Consider the following 19,903-nt stretch of genomic DNA (forward strand, 5'->3'; position numbering starts at 1 on the left):
TAGAAAGATCATATTATATTCGAAAATCAGTTTGACAAAAAAATATTGAAAAAAGAACATAAATAAATAAAATAGATAAAACGAACCCCACGGCTGTGGAAACTGGTAAACAGAAGTTTTGATGTGCGGAATTTTTTGCGGACATGCAAGTCCAATAAGATTACTTGCACTTTTATATATTAAAAACTGAATTCATCTGAAAGATGTTTGTAAAATGTATGAATGTATGTATATTTGTGTTAAAAGAAAAATATGTAGTGCATTGAATATAACTTCTCGAATTGGCATAAAATATGATATTAAGATGATAATAATGAAAAAACATATAAATTACCGATATGAGAGGGAAATTAATATAAGCTGAATCAAAGAGAAGACCTAATGTGCACTTGTTATTGATAAGATGTATGTTTTTATGTGTGTGTGTGTGTGTGATGTTCAGCGTCTGCGATCAGCAGATAAAAAGAAATTATTTTTTAAAAATTTTATCTGATATTAGTTTTGTGATGCATAAGGGACCATGAAGATTACATTAATGACAGTGTGTACACCTTTAATCGTAAGGATACATTTTCTCCAACACATAACCATCAGGAATTAAGAACGCTTCATTACAATAGGAGTAACAATAATTATTACAAACCCCCCCAATCCTTCCAAAATCGACCAAATTTGCACCATTTCACACATTATAACTCATCAAACCATAGAACCCCCCCAATCTGATTTTGAACAAACAGTAAATAAAGAAGATCAACACAGACCAAATTGGTCCTTATCTAACAATAGAGCACAGTACAACTACCATCCCTCTTTCAAGGGCTCATATCAATCACACTCTTATAAATCACAACATCATCAGCAATCTTCCAATAGAGATCACATGCCTCAGACTAACAGAGATCCAAAATTTAGGCATAATACCAATAAGGATTCATATAACATGTCCTACCAGACAGCCCAGGCCCATCATCATAAAGGTGCATATCAGGGGAATAATAGGAACCAGAATGGCCATTATAGATCCCAGGATGAATATAATATGAGACGTGATCTCAATGATCACAGTGACACACTACACCAGTATAGACGACCAACAATTAACCCACCATCTAATCAGATTTGGATTAATAATGATAACCCACAAACCCCAATCACACATTTCGAACAATATGAACATAATAACAGATTCAGTCCACTCTTAACCATAGGAGATGGAGAGAGTCCTAGTACCAGCAGTAACCCACCGCCGCCTTTTTTAGGAATAGGTCACAGCACAAGAATGGAAAATTTTCCAACAAGGTCAGCAAAATATCAGAAAACGAGGCAGGAGGGGCAGAGGCCTTACCGCCAAGAAAGCGGAACTATCCAGATTAAATCAGGGTTTGTTTAATCTATCATCACACATATTATCTATAGAAGAAAAAAAAAGAGTACTGAAAAAAGGCCTTTCTTTCTGTCCACCTAACTCGCCAAATATTTTTAATCTATTTGTGGATGTGAACAATTTCACACGAAAGTTATCTTTACAAAAATATTTTGCAAACAAAAAACAAATCGGAGATCAACTTCACAATACAAATTCACAGATAATATTAACTGATAATATGCCTTCTGATAAATCAACACCATGTGTTATAGCAAACATTGAAGACATAACTGATCATTTATTTGAGGGGTATATACATACCAACGTGAAAAATAAATCTAATTTCAATCCAACCAACATTAACAATAAATATATTGAATTATATCAAAACATGGTTCTGGAAGACTGCGAAAAATTATTAAAAACAACAGCCAAAAAGACTAATTATTCTTTCCATAGACACAAAAAAGCCCTACATAGCTTACAGAACAATCCCAATATTGTCATCCGCGACGCGGACAAGGGGGGGGGGGGGCATTATCATCCAAGATTACAAAGATTACATCAAGGAAGCAGAGAGAATCCTAGGAGATACTAACTATTACCAAATTCTACCCAGAGACCCAACCCCAATTTTCAAATTAACATATCAGAAACTAATAGACAAAGGCTCACTACAGGGTATACTAAACAAAGAGGAAAGAGAATTCCTGAAAACAGATAATCCGAGCATTGCACATTATTACCATCTTCCAAAAATTCATAAGGACAAAAATAACCCTCCTGAACGTCCCATCATAGCAGGGATTGGTAATCTAATTTACAATCTATCTTTCTATATCGATCAATTTCTACAGAAATTTGTTACTACACTTCCGTCCTACATTAGGGATAGCACTCATCTTTTACAACTATTACATAATCTCACTCTTACAAACGAAAAGAAATTTTGGATCACATGTGATATCAGCTCCCTTTATTCAAATATCACTCACGATTTAGGATTGATGGCAGTATCACATTTTTTAGAACAGGACCCGTATTTACCCGAAGAGCAAAGAACATATATTCTAGAATGCATCAAATACATTTTACAATATAGATGATCTCATATTAATTTGGAATGGTAGTGTAGAATCAGCGGAACTTTTTACAACACAACTTAATAATAACAATATGGGAATCATATTTACAGCCAATATTCAATCAGAATCAATAGACTATTTAGATCTGGTACTCAGTTGGGGTCCCAACCAGACCATTGCGTCCAAAACATTTTTTAAAGACGTTGATAGCAACAGCTATTTAGAATACCACAGTAACCACCATAGAAGTTGGATTAATAATGTACCATACAGTCAGTTCAGACGCATTAGGAGGAATTGTTCAGATTTTAACACCTTTCTTGAACAAAGTCAGATCATATACAATAGATTTATAGAAAGAAACTATCCGGTCCACATTTTAGATAACGCACTAATGAGAACCAAAAGGTTAGATAGGAATGAGATATTATCCAGCAACAATAAAACAAAACAACTAACCAACATTACAACAGATCAGGGTAACATCATGTTCATCACACAATACAATAATAACTTTCAAAAAATAAATCAGATAATATACAAACATTGGCATGTCATCCAAAGGGATCCCATTTTAAGAAATATTGTACAAGACAGACCAAAGATAGTCTACAGAAGGGCTCCAACCCTGAGAAGTAGACTAGCACCCAGCAAAATAGTTAAACACACTCAACAACAATCCAAGAATAATACACAAATCAGGAAAGGCATTTTTGGTCTACAGGGAACATATAAATGTGGAAAAACCAGTTGCAATTCTTGTCAATATATCAAACATGGCAGCAAGTCTCTCAGATCTCATACTACCGGTGACATATATCCCATTCAGGGATTTTATAATTGTAATTCTTCTTTTGTTGTATACCTGTTAGAGTGTATATGCGGCCTACAATATGTAGGCCGCACCTCTAGGAAGGTCAAAACAAGATGGGGAGAACACTTGCGCAATTGTAAAAATTGTAGGAAAACCAAAATCAAACACAGTGTTCCAAATCATTGTTTAACCAAACATCAAGTTAACCCACATATTTTCAAATATACTCCTATAGATTTTATCCCCAGGTCAGCAGATTACGATAGAACTAACAAACTCAGACAACGAGAAACTTTTTGGATTTTTAAGTTAAAAACACTTTTTCCCGAAGGTCTAAATGCAAATCTAGATTTAGCAGCATTCAATTAACAATCGGATTTATGACCAATGATAGATCACAGCCTTACTAAGATCTATAAACAGGATAGAAATTAACATGGCACAATAAGAACATTCTTATTACATATATTTGGTCTATTTCTTATCACATATCAGCACATCATACAAATGGTAGACATTTGCTTACAATATATGGAACAATAAACACATCCTATAGCCCAATAAAATATAAAATGATAACACTTTCAACATATTAATAGTAGTTTCCATTGGGTAACACACAGATCAGGAAAACCATTTATCATATGAAAGATATACACTCATTCATTATATATTCAGTTTTATTATTTTTCAATGTTGGATAATGACATTATAAACATTAAGATATTAGATTATGTTTTGATTTTAAACGACACATTAGGTACATCAAATTGGCATATAATAGATTGGAATACAATATCCCTTTTTCAGATCCATGGGCCAAAAATTTATTAAAATTTTTAAAAATAAAATATACAATATATAGAAAATAATAACATGAATTCACAAATCATTTCCACAAAGAACAAACATTGAAATAAATTCATAATGGTCATTATGATACATCAAAAAACCAATATTAGATGAGATGGAGAATTCCATCCGACATTACAAATGTTTAAATATCACATATGGATTATTTTAGATTTACTGGACACATTAGGTACATTAAATTCACTTTAATATCTTGAAATATAATAACTTTTTCTCAGATCCATGAGCCACAAAAAATAATACGAATTTACAAATTAATTCCTTAAATAATGAATATTAGAACAATTTTCCCAACGGTCATATATACCCCCTTTTTTCAGAGAGTTAAAAAATTTATGCATCACAAAACTAATATCAGATAAAAAATTTAAAAAATAATTTCTTTTTATCTGCTGATCGCAGACGCTGAACATCACACACACACATAAAAACATACATCTTATCAATAACAAGTGCACATTAGGTCTTCTCTTTGATTCAGCTTACATTAATTTCCCTCTCATATCGGTAATTTATATGTTTTTTCATTATTATCATCTTAATATCATATTTTATGCCAATTCGAGAAGTTATATTCAATGCACTACATATTTTTCTTTTAACACAAATATACATACATTCATAAATTTTACAAACATCTTTCAGATGAATTCAGTTTTTAATATATAAAAGTGCAAGTAATCTTATTGGACTTGCATGTCCGCAAAAAATTCCGCACATCAAAACTTCTGTTTACCAGTTTCCACAGCCGTGGGGTTCGTTTTATCTATTTTATTTATTTATGTTCTTTTTAAAATATTTTTTTGTCAAACTGATTTTCGAATATAATATGATCTTTCTAATTACATATCACATTTTTACACGATTCATACACAATTGTTTTCATATATTATCAAACAACATTACATGTCTGCGTCCAATATACATTTTAATTTTGTAACACTCATTATATACTCATTTATATTCATATACATATGCCTTTGATAGAAGCGATTGCTGTGATTTTTTAGACGACAACATATGAAACAACAAATACACCCAATAGTCAGATGAAACAGTGTTCATTAGTTATCAGCAGATTTTATTGTGCTACATATAGATTAACATAACCTTTATATGTTCAGTTTCATCTCTTTTTTGGTAAATCACACATTATACTATAAATGTCATGATATTACACTCAAATTATTTTCAATTTACACATTATTTTACACAGTTAGGATCATTTTATTCAAACAGATTTTGATGGGACACTTAAAATTGTTTAGAAACATACTTGCGAGGCTTTGATATATATTGTTAACAATAGTGAAGTCCACAGGTGTCCTTGTTTAATTAGTATCGACAAGATTCAGAGTGCCAATTTAGCTATGATTGGTTTTCTTCTGAAACTATGACAACTTCCGCTTTTAAAGTTACCTGTATATAAGGTCTGAATTTATGCAAATTGTATCCATTGTTTTTATGCCTGAGGAAAAGACCGGTTATTGGTCTAGAAACGCGTAGCAATTCTTATGGATTAAAGATTTCAATTTTTAATACACGGAAGTTGTCTTTTACTTTCATTTGATCCTTTCTGGAAAGGTGTTTGATCTTTTTACCTACCGCAGTCTTTGACACACAAGCTGCACAGACGTTCTTTCACTCCCAATCAAGCCACGCAGAGTACCACCTGTATGCAGCACACCTGAGGCCACCCAGTGTGCTAACCACTGAGAGTGTTAGTCTGCCTGCTTGCACCGGTTACAATACGGTGCATAACCTTTCGGTAAGCCTATATTATTATTCACCCTCATTGCTTTGAGTCAACAGTATCACGCTATGTGGCGCCCTCTTTTCTACTTCTAATTTACAGAAATCTTCACTCCGAGGACCAGAGGAGCTTTGCCGCCTGTACATTTGGTCGTACATTATCTATCCAGCACCATCCGTTTTCACGAAGGTTTATGGTTGGTGCACAGTTTCGATTTATTTTATAGCGCACCCCGTTCTCGGTTCCCCTCGGGGTTCCTTTTTGACCTTCTTATCTAAACTGCCCGTGTTACCTGCAAAGCGTGATTGCTCCGTTTTTAAGAACAGATTATGAGCATTCTGACGCTTTGGTAGCCGTATCCGATCTACCCTCACAACGCTCTGAAGTGGGAGTGAGGGATTTGATGTCTGAGGGAGAAGTCTCTGATTCAGGAAGGGTTCCTCCCCAGACGGATTCAGATACATTGGCTTTTAAATTTAAACTAGAACACCTCCGTGTTTTACTTAGGGAGGTATTAGCTACTCTGGATGACTGTGACCCTTTGGTGATCCCAGAGAAATTGTACCTAGAGGTCCCTGTTTACACGGATGCGTTTCCGGTCCCTAAGAGGATTGCGGATATCGTTACTAGGGAGTGGGATAGGCCAGGTGTCCCTTTTGTCCCCCCTCCTGTTTTTTAGAAAATGTTCCCCATATCTGACCCCATGCGGGACTCGTGGCAGACGGTCCCTAAGGTGGAGGGGGCTGTTTCTACACTAGCTAAACGCACAACCATACCAATTGAAGACAGTTGTTCTTTTAAAGACCCTACGGATAAAAAATGAGAGGGTTTACTTAAGAAAATTTTTGTTCAACAAGGTTTTCTTTAACCTATTGCCTGCATTATTCCTGTAACTACTGCAGCTGCTTTCTGGTTTGAGGCGCTGGAAGACTCGCTCCAGACGGAGACCTCATATGAGGAAATTATGGATAGTCATTCTCTTTGCTGGCTCTACGCACTAGGGTCTCTCTCGGGAATGTAAAGTGAATGTGGTGTTAGAATTGTAGTTGTATTATCTTCAATCTACATACAATGGGAGTGATCCACCCAGTTCCAATTGCAGAACAAGGACTGGGGTTTTACTCAAACCTGTTTGTGGTTCCCAAAAAAAGAAGGAACTTTCAGACCAATCCTGGATCTCAAAATTCTAAACAAATTCCTCAGAGTCCCATCATTCAAGATGGAGACCATTCGGACAATCTTACCAATGATCCAGGAGGGTCAATATATGACTACCGTGGATCTAAAGGATGCGTATCTGCACATTCCTATCCACAAAGATCATCACCAGTTTCTCAGGTTCGCCTTTCTGGACAAGCATTTTCAGTTTGTGGCTCTTCCTTTCGGGTTGGCCACTGCTCCCAGAATTTTCACAAAGGTGCTAGGGTCCCTCCTGGCGGTTCTAAGACCGCGGGCCATAGCAGTGGCGCCTTACCTAGACGACATCTTAATTCAGGCGTCAACTTTCCAAAGAAGTCTCACACGGAGATTGTATTGGCCTTTCTGAGGTCTCATGGGTGGAAGGTGAACATCAAAAAGAGTTCTCTCTCCCCCCTCACAAGAGTTCCATTCCTAGGAACCCTGATAGACTCGGTAGAAATGAAAATATTTCTGACGGAGGTCAAAAAGCTAAAACTCTTAACTACTTGCCGAGCTCTTTATTCCATTCCTCGGCCATCTGTGGCTCAGTGCATGTAGGCAATCGGACTAATGGTTGCGGCAATGGACATAGTCCCTTTTGCTCGGATACACCTCAGACCACTGCAACTATGCATGCTCAAACAGTGGAATGGGGATTATGCAGATTTGTCTCATCAAATTCAGTTGGACCAGGAGACCAGAGATTCTCTTCTCTGGTGGTTGTCTCAGGATCACCTGTCTCAAGGAATATGTTTCCGCAGGCCAGAGTGGATCATCGTAACGACCTACGCCAGTCTGTTAGGCTGGGGTGCGGTCTGGGACTCCCTGAAAGCTCAGGGCTTATGGTCTCGGGAAGAAACTCTTCTCCCGATAAACATTCTGGAACTGAGGGCGATATTCAACACTCTTCAGGCATGGCCTCCACTAGTGGCGGCCAAATTCATCAGATTTCAGTCGGACAACATCACGACTGTAGCTTACGTCAATCATCAGGGGGGAACAAAGGGTTCCCTAGCGATGACGGAAGTAACCAAAATAATCAGGTGGGCGGAGGATCTCTCCTGCCATCTCTCAGCAATTCACATCCCAGGAGTAGACAACTGGGAGGCGGATTTCAGTCGTCAGACTTTTCACCCGGGGGAGTGGGAACTCCACCCGGAGGTATTTGCCCAGCTGACTCAGCTATGGGGCACCCCAGAGTTGGATCTGATGGCGTCCCGTCAGAACACCAAACTTCCTCTCTACGGGTCCAGGTCCCGGGATCCCAAGGCGGTATTGATAGATGCTCTAGCAGCGCCTTGGTCCTTCAATCTGGCTTATGTTTTTCCACCGTTTCCTCTCCTCCTGCGTCTGGTTGCCAGAATGAAGCAGGAGAAGGCTTCGGTGATTCTGATAGCGCCTGCGTGGCCACGCAGGACTTGGTATGCAGACCTAGTGGACATGTCATCTGTCCCACCATGGACACTGCCAATGAGGCAGGATCTTCTAATCCAAGGTCCGTTCAAGCATCCAAATTTAGTTTCTCTACGTCTGACTGCTTGGAGATTGAACGCTTAATTCTATCAAAGCGTGGGTCAGTTATAGATACTCTCATTCAGGCTAGAAAGCCTGTCACCAGGAAAATCTACCATAAGATATGGTGGAAATATCTTTGTTGGTGTGAATCCAAGGGTTACTCATGGAGTAAGATTAGGATTCCCAGGATATTGTCCTTTCTCCAAGAAGGACTGGAGAAAGGATTGTCAGCTAGTTCCTTAAAAGGACAAATATCTGCTTTGTCTATCCTGTTACACAAGCGTCTGGCAGAGGTACCAGACGTTCAAGCGTTTGCTCAGGCTTTAGTCAGAATCAAGCCCGTCTATAAACCTGTGGCTCCGCCATGGAGTTTGAATCTACTTCTTTCAGTTCTTCAAGGGGTTCCGTTTGAACCTTTACATTCCATAGACATTAAGTTGTTATCTTGGAAAGTTTTGTTTTTGATAGCTATCTCTTCTGCTCAAAGAGTTTCAGAATTATCTGCCTTACAGTGTGATTCACCTTACCTGGTGTTCCACGCAGATAAGGTAGTTTTGCGTACCAAGCCTGGTTTTCTTCCTAAAGTTGTTTCTAACAAGAATATTAACCAGGAAATAGTTGTTCCTTCTCTGTGTCCTAATCCATCTTCGAAGAAGGAACGTCTATTACACAATCTTGATGTAGTTCGTGCTTTAAAGTTCTATTTACAAGCAACTAAGGATTTCAGACAAACATCTTCCTTGTTTATCTATTCTGGTAAGAGGAGAGGTCAGAAAGCGACTGCTACCTCTCTTTCCTTTTGGCTGAAAAGCATCATCCGTTTGGCCTATGAGACTACAGGCCAGCAGCCTCCTGAAAGAATTTCTGCTCATTCTACCAGAGCAGTGGCTTCCACATGGGCATTCAAAAATGAGGCTTCTGTTGAACAGATTTGTAAGGCAGCGACTTGGTCTTCACTGCATACTTTTGCCAAATTTTACAAATCCGTGGACTGGATACACCTTGCAAGAGAAAACAGAATTTATGCTTACCTGATAAATTACTTTCTCTTGCGGTGTATCCAGTCCACGGCCCGCCCTGTCATTTAAATAAGGTAAAAAAAAATTTGTTTAAACTACAGTCACCACTGCACCCTATGGTTTCTCCTTTTTCTTCCTAACCTTTGGTCGAATGACTGGGGGGTGGAGCTAGAGGGGGAGCTATATGGACAGCTTTGCTGTGTGCTCTCTTTGCTACTTCCTGTAGGGAATGAGAATATCCCACAAGTAAAGGATGAATCCGTGGACTGGATACACCGCAAGAGAAAGTAATTTATCAGGTAAGCATAAATTCTGTTTTTTCCATTTCCCTTCGGCTGAATGACTGGGGGTTATGGGTATGGGATGTGACACTTAACAGCTTTGCTGTGGTGCTGTTTGCCTCCTTCTGGTGGCCAGGAGTGAATATCCCCACTAGTAATTGGAATGACGTTGTGGAATCTCCATGTCCGGAAAGAAAGACATTTATCAGGTAAGCATACATTTTATTTTTTTGGCCTTGGCTTGGATTCTATTATTTTCACAGTCATTGGGGAAAGGGGACTTTACTTCCTCAGGACTAAAAGACTAGACAGAAGGGCAGATCAATGGGTCATTTTAGTTCATTTTGTCAAAATAAGTCTCAGAACTCCTCTTCCAACAAACCAGAGTCCCCCAGGGGTACGGACCATAAAAGAAAGAAACCTTTCTCAAATGTGTATCAGACCTTCAACACGTGGGGGTTAATAGTTCCAGTACCTTCAGGAGAAAGAGGCAAAGGGATTTATTTAAACCTGTTTGTAGTTCCAAAGAAAAAAAGGAACTTTTCACCCTATTTTAGATTTAAAGAGTCTAAACAAATTTCTGAGGGTGCCTTCCTTTAAGATGGAGACAATCGTATTGATTCTAAAGCTTGTTCTCAAGGGACAATTTATGATAACGGTGGATTTGAAGGATGCATATCTTCGCATTCCTATTCATCAAGATCACCATCAATTTCTCAGATTCACGTTTGTGGACAAGCATTTCCAGTTTACTGCCCTTCTAGCCACCTCTCAGAGGGTTTTTACAAAAGTTCTGGGAGCTCTATTGGCTGTGATTTACACTCTGATCCAGGTGTGTAAACTTTATAACCAGACATATTTGCCACAAGGTTTGCAAAGTTTATATCTCGTGGTGTGTGGTACGCCTGGCACATGGTTAGAGTTCCATGCATCCTTTAGTGTCTTCAGGGGGGGTGCCTTATAAGAGTTTAGTCTAGTTCTGTTAAGGGTCAAATATCGGCCCTATCTTTTCTGTTATGGTTGCCTGATGATCAGTCCTTTGTTCAAGCCCTAGTTAGAATCATTCCAGTTTTCAAATCAATCGCTCCACCGTGGAGCCATAATCTTGTTCTGAAGGTTCTACAGTATGCTCCTTTTTGAACCGATGCATTCTTTAGATATTAAAGGGACACTGTACCCAAATATTTACTTTCATGATTCAGATAGAGCATGCAATTTTAAGCAACTTTCTAATTTACTCCTATGATCAAATTTTATTCATTCTCTTGGTATCTTTATTTTAAAGGCAAGAATTTAAGTTTAGATGCCGGCCCATTTTTGGTGAACAACCTGGGTTGTCCTTGCTGATTGGACAGCACCAATAAACAAGTGCTGTCCATGGTTCTGAACCACAAATTGGCTGGCTCCTTAGCTTAGATGCCTTCTTTTTCAAATAAAGAAAGCAAGAGAACGAAGAAAAATTGATAATAGGAGTAAATTAGAAAGTTGCTTAAAATTGCATGCTCTATCTGAATCAGAAAAGAAAAAATTTGAGTTCAGTGTCCCTTTAAGTTGCTGTCTTGGAAGGTTTTCTTTTTGCTGGTGATTTTTTTCCGCCCGTAGGGTTTCTGAGTTGTCAGCATTTCAGTGTGATCCTCCTTATTTGATGCTTCATCAAGATAAGGCAGTCTTGTGAATTCAGACTTTGTTGCCTAATTTAGTTTCTTATGACAATATAAATCAGGAAATTGTGGTACAGTCCTTGTGTCCTAATCTTTCTTCCTCTAAGGAACGGTTGTTGCATAATTTGGATGTGGTTAGGGCAATAAAGATCTACCTTCATGCTACTAAGGAATTTCGATAGTCCCAAAGTCTGTCTGTTCTTTTTTCTGCTAAGTGCAGGGGTCAGAATGCCACTGCAACTTGTCTTCTTGGCTGAGGAATCTTATTCGAATGGCTTACATAGAGGCAGGTGACCCCAGCCTTTTGTCTGTATCACTGCTCATTCTACTCGCTCAGTATCTACATCTTGGGCCTTCAGACATGAGGCATCGGTAGAACAGATTTGTAAGGCTGCCACTTGGTCTTCTTTACATACTTTAACCAAATTTGATAGATTTGATGTGCTTGCCTTTGCTGGGGCATCTTTTGGCAGAAAAGTCCTTCAGGCGGTGGTATCAAGTGCCTAATGTAACTACCCTGCCTTTTTCTTTGTCTTGCCCTTTTCTTCGTCTTGCCCTTTTCTTCTTGGTGGACTCTACAGCTTGGGTATTGTTTACCACTTGTAAGAATAGGTTTTCATGGGTTTACTACCATTAGAAAGAAAACGTATTCTTATCTGATACATTTTCTTTCTTGGTATTGAGAGTCCACGAACCCACTCCGTTTTTATGTGAATGGGCGACAGTTCCAATTTTGCACCTACTGGGAGGGAAGGGGAAGTGGGAGGGATACTTGAATGCTCTAGTTAGGGGTGTATTTGCCTCTTCCTGGTGTCAGGTGTTGAATTCCCACTTGTAAGAATAGGGTTTCGTGGACTCTCACTACAAGAAAGGAAATAATTTATTTTGTAATACATTTTAAGCAGTCTCCATAAGGAGTTGATGTTACTCATTGATTCCTTATTGACATTGAAGGTTTCCATATTGCATGTTTTCTTTTCTTTCTTGTCTTGCTATCTAAGATTCCATGAGATGAGGTCTGCTAAAAAAATAAATACAATATGTGTGATTAAATGTGAGCAACATCTAAAAACTCTAAACCAGCACAACTCAGGGGTAGAAATGTCTCAGCAATTAATGGGTTATGTAAAACCCATGGCTTAGGACTTTTTATTACAACAATGAAACAGACTGTTTCTCTTTAAACATATAGCAAGGTCGCTAGTGCTAAAATTACTCTCTAAGAAATTAAAGTAGAAACCTATAGTTTTCTGGACATACAAATTATCGGAGATCCTTTTTTGTAATGGTATAGTGCCTGACTCTATTGTGTTAGGTTGTTATTGTTTTTTTAGTTGATCCCAGATTTTGGTGAGAGAGGAAAAATAAAATAACTACTGACATAAAATGTTACATGAAACCTCATGAATATGTAATTGCACAAACAGTGGGAACATATTCTCTCGTAGTGACTGGTTGATGAAGGGTTTGGATTGTGAGGTACTTCAAAAAGTTTTTTATTAAAAAAAAAATGAATATAATTATTTTTAAGTTTGAAAAACAGTATCTCCTCTGTTCATCTGTGAAATACCAACTTTGCAAAGTGCTCCAGGAATCTGGGCTTTATAACAAATGGTTAATGCATTTTATTTGGTTTGTTTCTAGCACTTGGTAAATGAATGGTTAAGTGAAAAGCATGAAAAATCTGGAAAATCAGGAGAAAGTTTGCTGGAAAGACCTCTCCGGATAACCACAGATCCTGAAGTACTTGCTACTCAGTTGAACTCATTACCGGGTCTCATTTATAGCCCTCATGTATACACAACTCCAAAGCACTATATAAGATTTACATCACCGTTCCTTTCAGAAAAGAAAAAGAAGAAGGAAGAAGAGCATTCTTCTAGCTGTTGCAAAAAGGTATTTTAAGATTCAGCTAACTTGGTTACTCTGTATTTGGAAAAACAAAGCTTAATTGATTTTGCCTTATATACTATTATATAGCAATTTGGCCTGTTTGTTATGCATAAATGAGAAGCATGTCTTATCAAATTTGTTATACAAAGTGATTGTGTAGACACTGATGTTTAACCCCTTAACAACCGCAACGTACCCTGTACGTCGCTGTTCGTTAATGGTTTTCCTCCTTATAACAAATCGGGTCTCGCCGCCAGCAGTAAGACTACACTATTATAGCCTCCCTCCTGCAGGATTCCTGAAATAGTGCAGTCTCACTGCTGGCTGTGAAACCTCGCCAAAAAAAGCCTCTTAATGTCTCTGGTTGTTTAAGGGGTTCAATAGTTTATCAAATATAGCAAAAATAAGTTGCTCCTTAGAATTTAAATTGATATAAGTTTTATGAGGTGTTGCACATTTTGGAGTACAGTGAAATGTCTATTTTTTTTTATTATTATTGCTTTGTTTTTGTTTTTTTGGGGGGGGGGGGTTATTTATCATATGGTGATAGCACATTAGGTAGGTGATGATTTATTATTAAACTTCACTGTTTTATAGAGGTAGCATTTTCTACTGTCCACTCTTAATACCATTATCAATATTATATCAGGACACAACTAGTCACTGTGCACAGAACATTTCTCCAACATTGGTGTGTCTGGTCCACGGCGTCATCCATAACTTGTGGGAATATTCTCTTCCACAACAGGAAATGGCAAAGAGCACAGCAAAAGCTGTCCATATAGTCCCTCCTAGGCTCCGCCCAACCCAGTCATTCTCTTTGCCGTTGCACAGGCAGCATCTCCACGGAGATGGTGAAGAGTATGTGGTGTTTAGTTGTAGTTTTTTATTCTACTATCAAGAGTTTGTTATTTTAAAATAGTGCTGGTATGTACTATTTACTCTGAAACAGAAAAAGATGAAGAGTTCTGTTTGTGAGAGGAATATGATTTTAGCAGCAGTAACTAAAATCGTTTGCTGTTTCCACATAGGACTGTTGAGATGAAATAACTTCAGTTGGGGGAAACAGTTGGCAGACTTTTCTGCTTAAGGTATGACTAGCCATATTTCTAACAAGACTGTGTAATGCTGGAAGGCTGTCATTTCCCCTCATGGGGACCGGTAAGCCATTTTCTTAGTCTCAAACAGAATAAAGGGCTTAATATGGGCTATAAAACTGGTAGACACTTTTATGGGCTAGATCGATTGCTTTATTTGGGCATTTTATACAGCTTGATGTTGAAATTCACACTTATAAACTTTGGGGAACGTTTTTTTACGTCAGGCACTGGTTTAGACACCTTTACAGTCAGGAAGGGCCTTCCCTGTAGTAGGCTGAGCCTCATTTTCGCGCCATTATTGCGCAGTTACTTTTGAGAGCAGGACATGCAGCTGCATGTGTGTGGGTCTGAAAGTAGTTGAAAAGGTTCCTAGAAGGCTTCATTTGGTATCGTATACCCCCCTGGGTTTGGTAAAGTCGCAGCAAAGGCTGTAGCTGGGACTGTAGAGGGGTTAAAACTGTAACCGGGTCCGGTTTCCTCATTTTAAGGGTTAAAGGTCTGAAATTTTGGGTGCAATGCTTTGAATGCTTTAAGACACTGTGGTGAAAATTTGGTTAAATTTGAACAATTCCTTCATAGTTTTTCACATATTCAGTAATAAAGTGTGCCCTGTTTAAAATTTAAAGAGACAGTAACGGTTTTGTTTTAAAACGTTTTTTGTACTTTATTGACAAGTTTAAGCCTGTTTAACATGTCTGTACCTTCAGATAAACTATGTTCTGTATGTATGGAAGCCAATGTGTCTCCCCCTTCAAAATTGTGTGAGAATTGTGCCATACCGTCCAAACAAAGTAAGGACAGTACTGCCACAGATAGTAAAGTTGCCCAAGATGATTCATCAGATGAAGGGAGTAGACATAGTTCTACATCAACTCCTTCTGTGTCTACACCAGTTTTGCCCACGCAGGAGACCCCTAGTACTTCTAGCGCGCCAATGCTTGTTACTATGCAACAATTGACGGCAGTAATGGATAACTCCATAGCAAATATTTTATCCAAAATGCCTGCATTTCAGAGAAAGCGCGATTGCTCTGTTTTAAACACTGTAGAGCAGGAGGGCGCTGATAATTGCTCTGTCATACCCTCACACCAATCTGAAGTGGCCATGAGGGAGGTTTTGTCAGATGGGGAAATTTCAGATTCAGGTAGAATTTCTCAACAGGCAGAACCTGATGTTGTGACATTTAAATTTAAATTAGAGCATCTCCGTGCACTGCTTAAGGAGGTGTTATCTACTCTGGATGATTGTGACAACCTGGTCATTCCAGAAAAATTGTGCAAGATGGACAAGTTCCTAGAGGTTCCGGTGCACCCCGACGCTTTTCCTATACCCAAGCGGGTGGCGGACATAGTGAATAAGGAGTGGGAGAAGCCCGGCATACCTTTTGTTCCCCCCTCCTATATTTAAGAAATTATTTCCTATGGTCGACCCCAGAAAGGACTTATGGCAGACAGTCCCTAAGGTCGAGGGGGCAGTTTCTACACTAGCCAAGCGCACTACTATTCCTATCGAGGATAATTGTGCTTTCAAAGATCCTATGGATAAAAAATTGGAGGGTTTGCTTAAAAAGATTTTTGTACAGCAAGGTTACCTCCTGCAACCTATTTCGTGCATTATTCCTGTCACTACAGCAGCGTGGTTCTGGTTCGAGGAACTAGAAAAGTCGCTCAGTAGAGAGACTCCGTATGAGGAGATTATGGACAGAGTTCACGCACTTAAGTTAGCTAATTCCTTTATTGTAGATGCCGCTTTGCAGTTAGCTAGATTAGCGGCGAAAAATTCAGGGTTTGCAATTGTGGCGCGCAGAGCGCTCTGGCTAAAGTCTTGGTCAGCGGATGTATCTTCCAAGACAAAATTTGCTTAATATCCCCTTCAAGGGTAAAACCCTTTTTGGGCCAGAATTGAAAGAGATTATCTCAGACATCACTGGGGGTAAGGGCCACGCCCTCCCACAAGATAGGCCTTTCAAAGCCAAGAATAAGTCTAATTTTCGTTCCTTTCGCAATTTCAGGAACGGACCGGCTTCCAACTCTGCAGCCTCTAGACAAGAGGGTAATGCTTCGCAAACCAGCTTGGAAACCGATGCAAGGCTGGAACAAGGGTAAGCAGGCCAAGAAGCCTGCTGCTGCTAACAAAACAGCATGAAGGAGTAGCCCCCGATCCGGGACCGGATCTAGTAGGGGGCAGACTCTCTCTCTTCGCTCAGGCTTGGGCAAGAGATGTTCAGGATCCCTGGGCACTAGAAATAGTTTCTCAGGGTTATCTTCTGGAATTCAAGGAACTACCCCCAAGGGGAAGGTTCCACATGTCTCACTTATCTTCAAACCAAATAAAGAGACAGGCATTCTTACATTGTGTAGAAGACCTGTTAAAAATGGGAGTGATACACCCAGTTCCAACCGTGGAACAAGGAATGGGGTTTTACTCAAATCTGTTTGTAGTTCCCAAAAAAGAGGGAACTTTCAGACCAATCCTGGATTTAAAGATCCTAAACAAATTTCTCAGAGTGCCATCGTTCAAAATGGAAACTATTCGAACGATTTTACCTACAATCCAGGAGGGTCAATTTATGACTACCGTGGATCTAAAGGATGCGTATCTACATATTCCTATCCACAAAGATCATCATCAGTTCCTAAGGTTCGCCTTTCTGGACAAACATTCCCAGTTTGTGGCTCTCCCATTCGGGCTAGCCACTGCTCCAAGGATTTTCACAAAGGTACTCGGGTCCCTTCTAGCGGTTCTAAGACCAAGGGGCATTGCAGTGGCACCTTACTTGGACGACATTCTGATACAAGCGTCGTCTCTTTCAAAGGCAAAGGCTCACACAGACATCGTTCTGGCCTTTCTCAGATCTCACGGATGGAAAGTGAACATAGAAAAAAGTTCCCTGTCTCCGTCGACAAGAGTTCCTTTCTTGGGGACAATAATAGATTCTTTAGAAATGAAGATTTTCCTGACAGATGTCAGAAAGTCAAAACTTCTTAACGCTTGTCAAGTTCTTCACTCTGTTCCACGTCCTTCCATAGCTCAGTGCATGGAAGTAGTAGGGTTGATGGTTGCAGCAATGGACATAGTTCCTTTTGCGCGAATTCATCTAAGACCATTACAACTGTGCATGCTGAAACAGTGGAATGGGGACTATACAGACTTGTCTCCAGTGATTCAAGTAGATCAGAAGACCAGAGACTCACTCCGTTGGTGGCTAACCCAGGATCACCTGTCCCAGGGAATGAGCTTCCGCAGACCAGAGTGGGTCATCGTCACGACCGACGCCAGTCTAGTGGGCTGGGGCGCGGTCTGGGACTCCCTGAAAGCTCAGGGTCTATGGTCTCGGGAAGAGTCTCTTCTCCCGATAAACATTCTGGAACTGAGAGCGATATTCAATACTCTCAGGGCTTGGCCTCAACTAGCAAAGGCCAGATTCATAAGATTCCAATCAGACAACATGACGACTGTTGCTTACATCAACCATCAGGGGGGAACAAGGAGTTCCCTGGCTATGAGAGAAGTGACCAAAATCATAAAATGGGCGGAGGATCATTCCTGCCACCTATCTGCGATCCACATCCCAGGAGTGGAAAACTGGGAGGCGGATTATCTGAGTCGTCAGACATTCCATCCGGGGGAGTGGGAACTCCACCCGGAGATTTTTGCCCAGTTGACTCAATTATGGGGCATTCCAGACATGGATCTGATGGCGTCTCGTCAGAACTTCAAGGTTCCTTGCTACGGGTCCAGATCCAGGGATCCCAAGGCGACTCTAGTGGATGCATTAGTAGCGCCTTGGACCTTCAACCTAGCTTATGTGTTTCCACCGTTTCCTCTCATTCCCAGGCTGGTAGCCAGGATCAAGCAGGAGAGGGCCTCGGTGATCTTGATAGCTCCTGCGTGGCCACGTAGGACTTGGTATGCAGACCTGGTGAATATGTCATCGGCTCCACCATGGAAGCTACCTTTGAGACAGGATCTTCTAGTACAAGGTCCATTCGAACATCCAAATCTAGTTTCCCTTCAACTAACGGCTTGGAAATTGAACGTTTGATTTTATCTAAGCGTGGGTTTTCGGATTCTGTAATAGATACTCTGATACAAGCCAGAAAACCTGTAACTAGAAAGATTTAAGCAATCAAAGAAGAAGGATAGGATCCAGCTTTATGCAAATAAAATCCATCTTTATTGGCAAAGTTAAAACGCCAGAAGTGGCTCAGTGAACAGCATACAAAGATAGTAAGCAAAAACTGGTGTGTGAGCGTGACACCACGGCTTACATGTTTCGGCGCTCAGCCGTAATCATAGCCATAGGTGTCATGCAGGTGAATGCAGGTTTAAAAGACTGTGTTACAATTGTGATTGGTTAAAAACAATGAATACAAAACACGCCCACACCTCAGGTAAAGAGTAATTTGTTTAACCCTTAATGCCCAAGTCACGTTACAGCAAAGGTACACACACTAAGGTATATATATGATAAATCCTTATAAATATAAACAAGTTTCTAAAATGGAAAACCCATAAAGATAATATAAGAACATGGAGGAAAAATTACCCTATCTATCACCAATTTATATCTGCGCTAGATTATTGTGTGTCTTATAGTTAGCAAGCACTAAAGCAAAATGTATATAGTTTACAAAATTCTCAAATGGCATAGTTTAAGATGTGATATGAATAATAATAGTATTGATTAACTGAAATAAATTCTCTTACAGAATTATGTCTCAAAGGTATGTACCCCTTAGAGAGTAAAGTTAGATGCTCGCATGCACAAATATACACATACTAGTGAATGCGATATATATATTCACACACCTTGCAGGGCAGACTAATGTATAACCTTCAATGCGTATTAAAGAATAATTCAAATTAAATGTTTTTGCTTACTATCTTTGTATGCTGTTCACTGAGCCACTTCTGGCGTTTTAACTTTGCCAATAAAGATGGATTTTATTTGCATAAAGCTGGATCCTATCCTTCTTCTTTGATTGCTTAACCGCACCAGTTTGGATCAGCTCAAAGCCCTTGTATATGAAGATTACCTGTTGTGAAACCCGGGTGAAGTAAGAGCACCGCCCCCTTACCGGAGATCCTGCTACGTCACAAACAGACATCGCAGTGCACCTGTGTTTAGCCTGAAGCGCTACTGGAGATTTTCCACTTTGCCGGTTGGTTTGGAGCAGACAGCCCACCGATCTGATTTCGGTTTGACCACGAAGGTCCCCCGGCTATTTTGAATTCCTGTCTGAGGTACTGCACGGCATATACAGATTCCGGGGGCGGCTAGGCTCCTTAAGGGTAAGTCCCGGACCCAACAGTATTTACCTGTATGCACCTTTTTGTTTTGCACTTACATATTGCAT

General features: G+C 39.6%; 1 protein-coding gene across 5 annotated transcripts in view; it reads left to right on the top strand.

Annotated features, from left to right (window-relative positions):
• KMT2E (lysine methyltransferase 2E (inactive)) overlaps window positions 1-19,903 on the top strand; it is a 464,054-nt gene that overhangs the window by 225,038 nt on the left and 219,113 nt on the right. For all 5 annotated transcript variants that reach the window (XM_053716547.1, XM_053716548.1, XM_053716550.1 and 2 more), the window contains one exon: window positions 13,194-13,445. In XM_053716547.1, the coding sequence (XP_053572522.1) occupies window positions 13,194-13,445 (252 nt within the window). The remainder of the gene's footprint in view (window positions 1-13,193; window positions 13,446-19,903) is intronic.

This window comes from Bombina bombina, chromosome 6, assembly GCF_027579735.1.
Source record: "Bombina bombina isolate aBomBom1 chromosome 6, aBomBom1.pri, whole genome shotgun sequence".
Taxonomy (NCBI): Eukaryota; Metazoa; Chordata; class Amphibia; order Anura; family Bombinatoridae; genus Bombina; species Bombina bombina.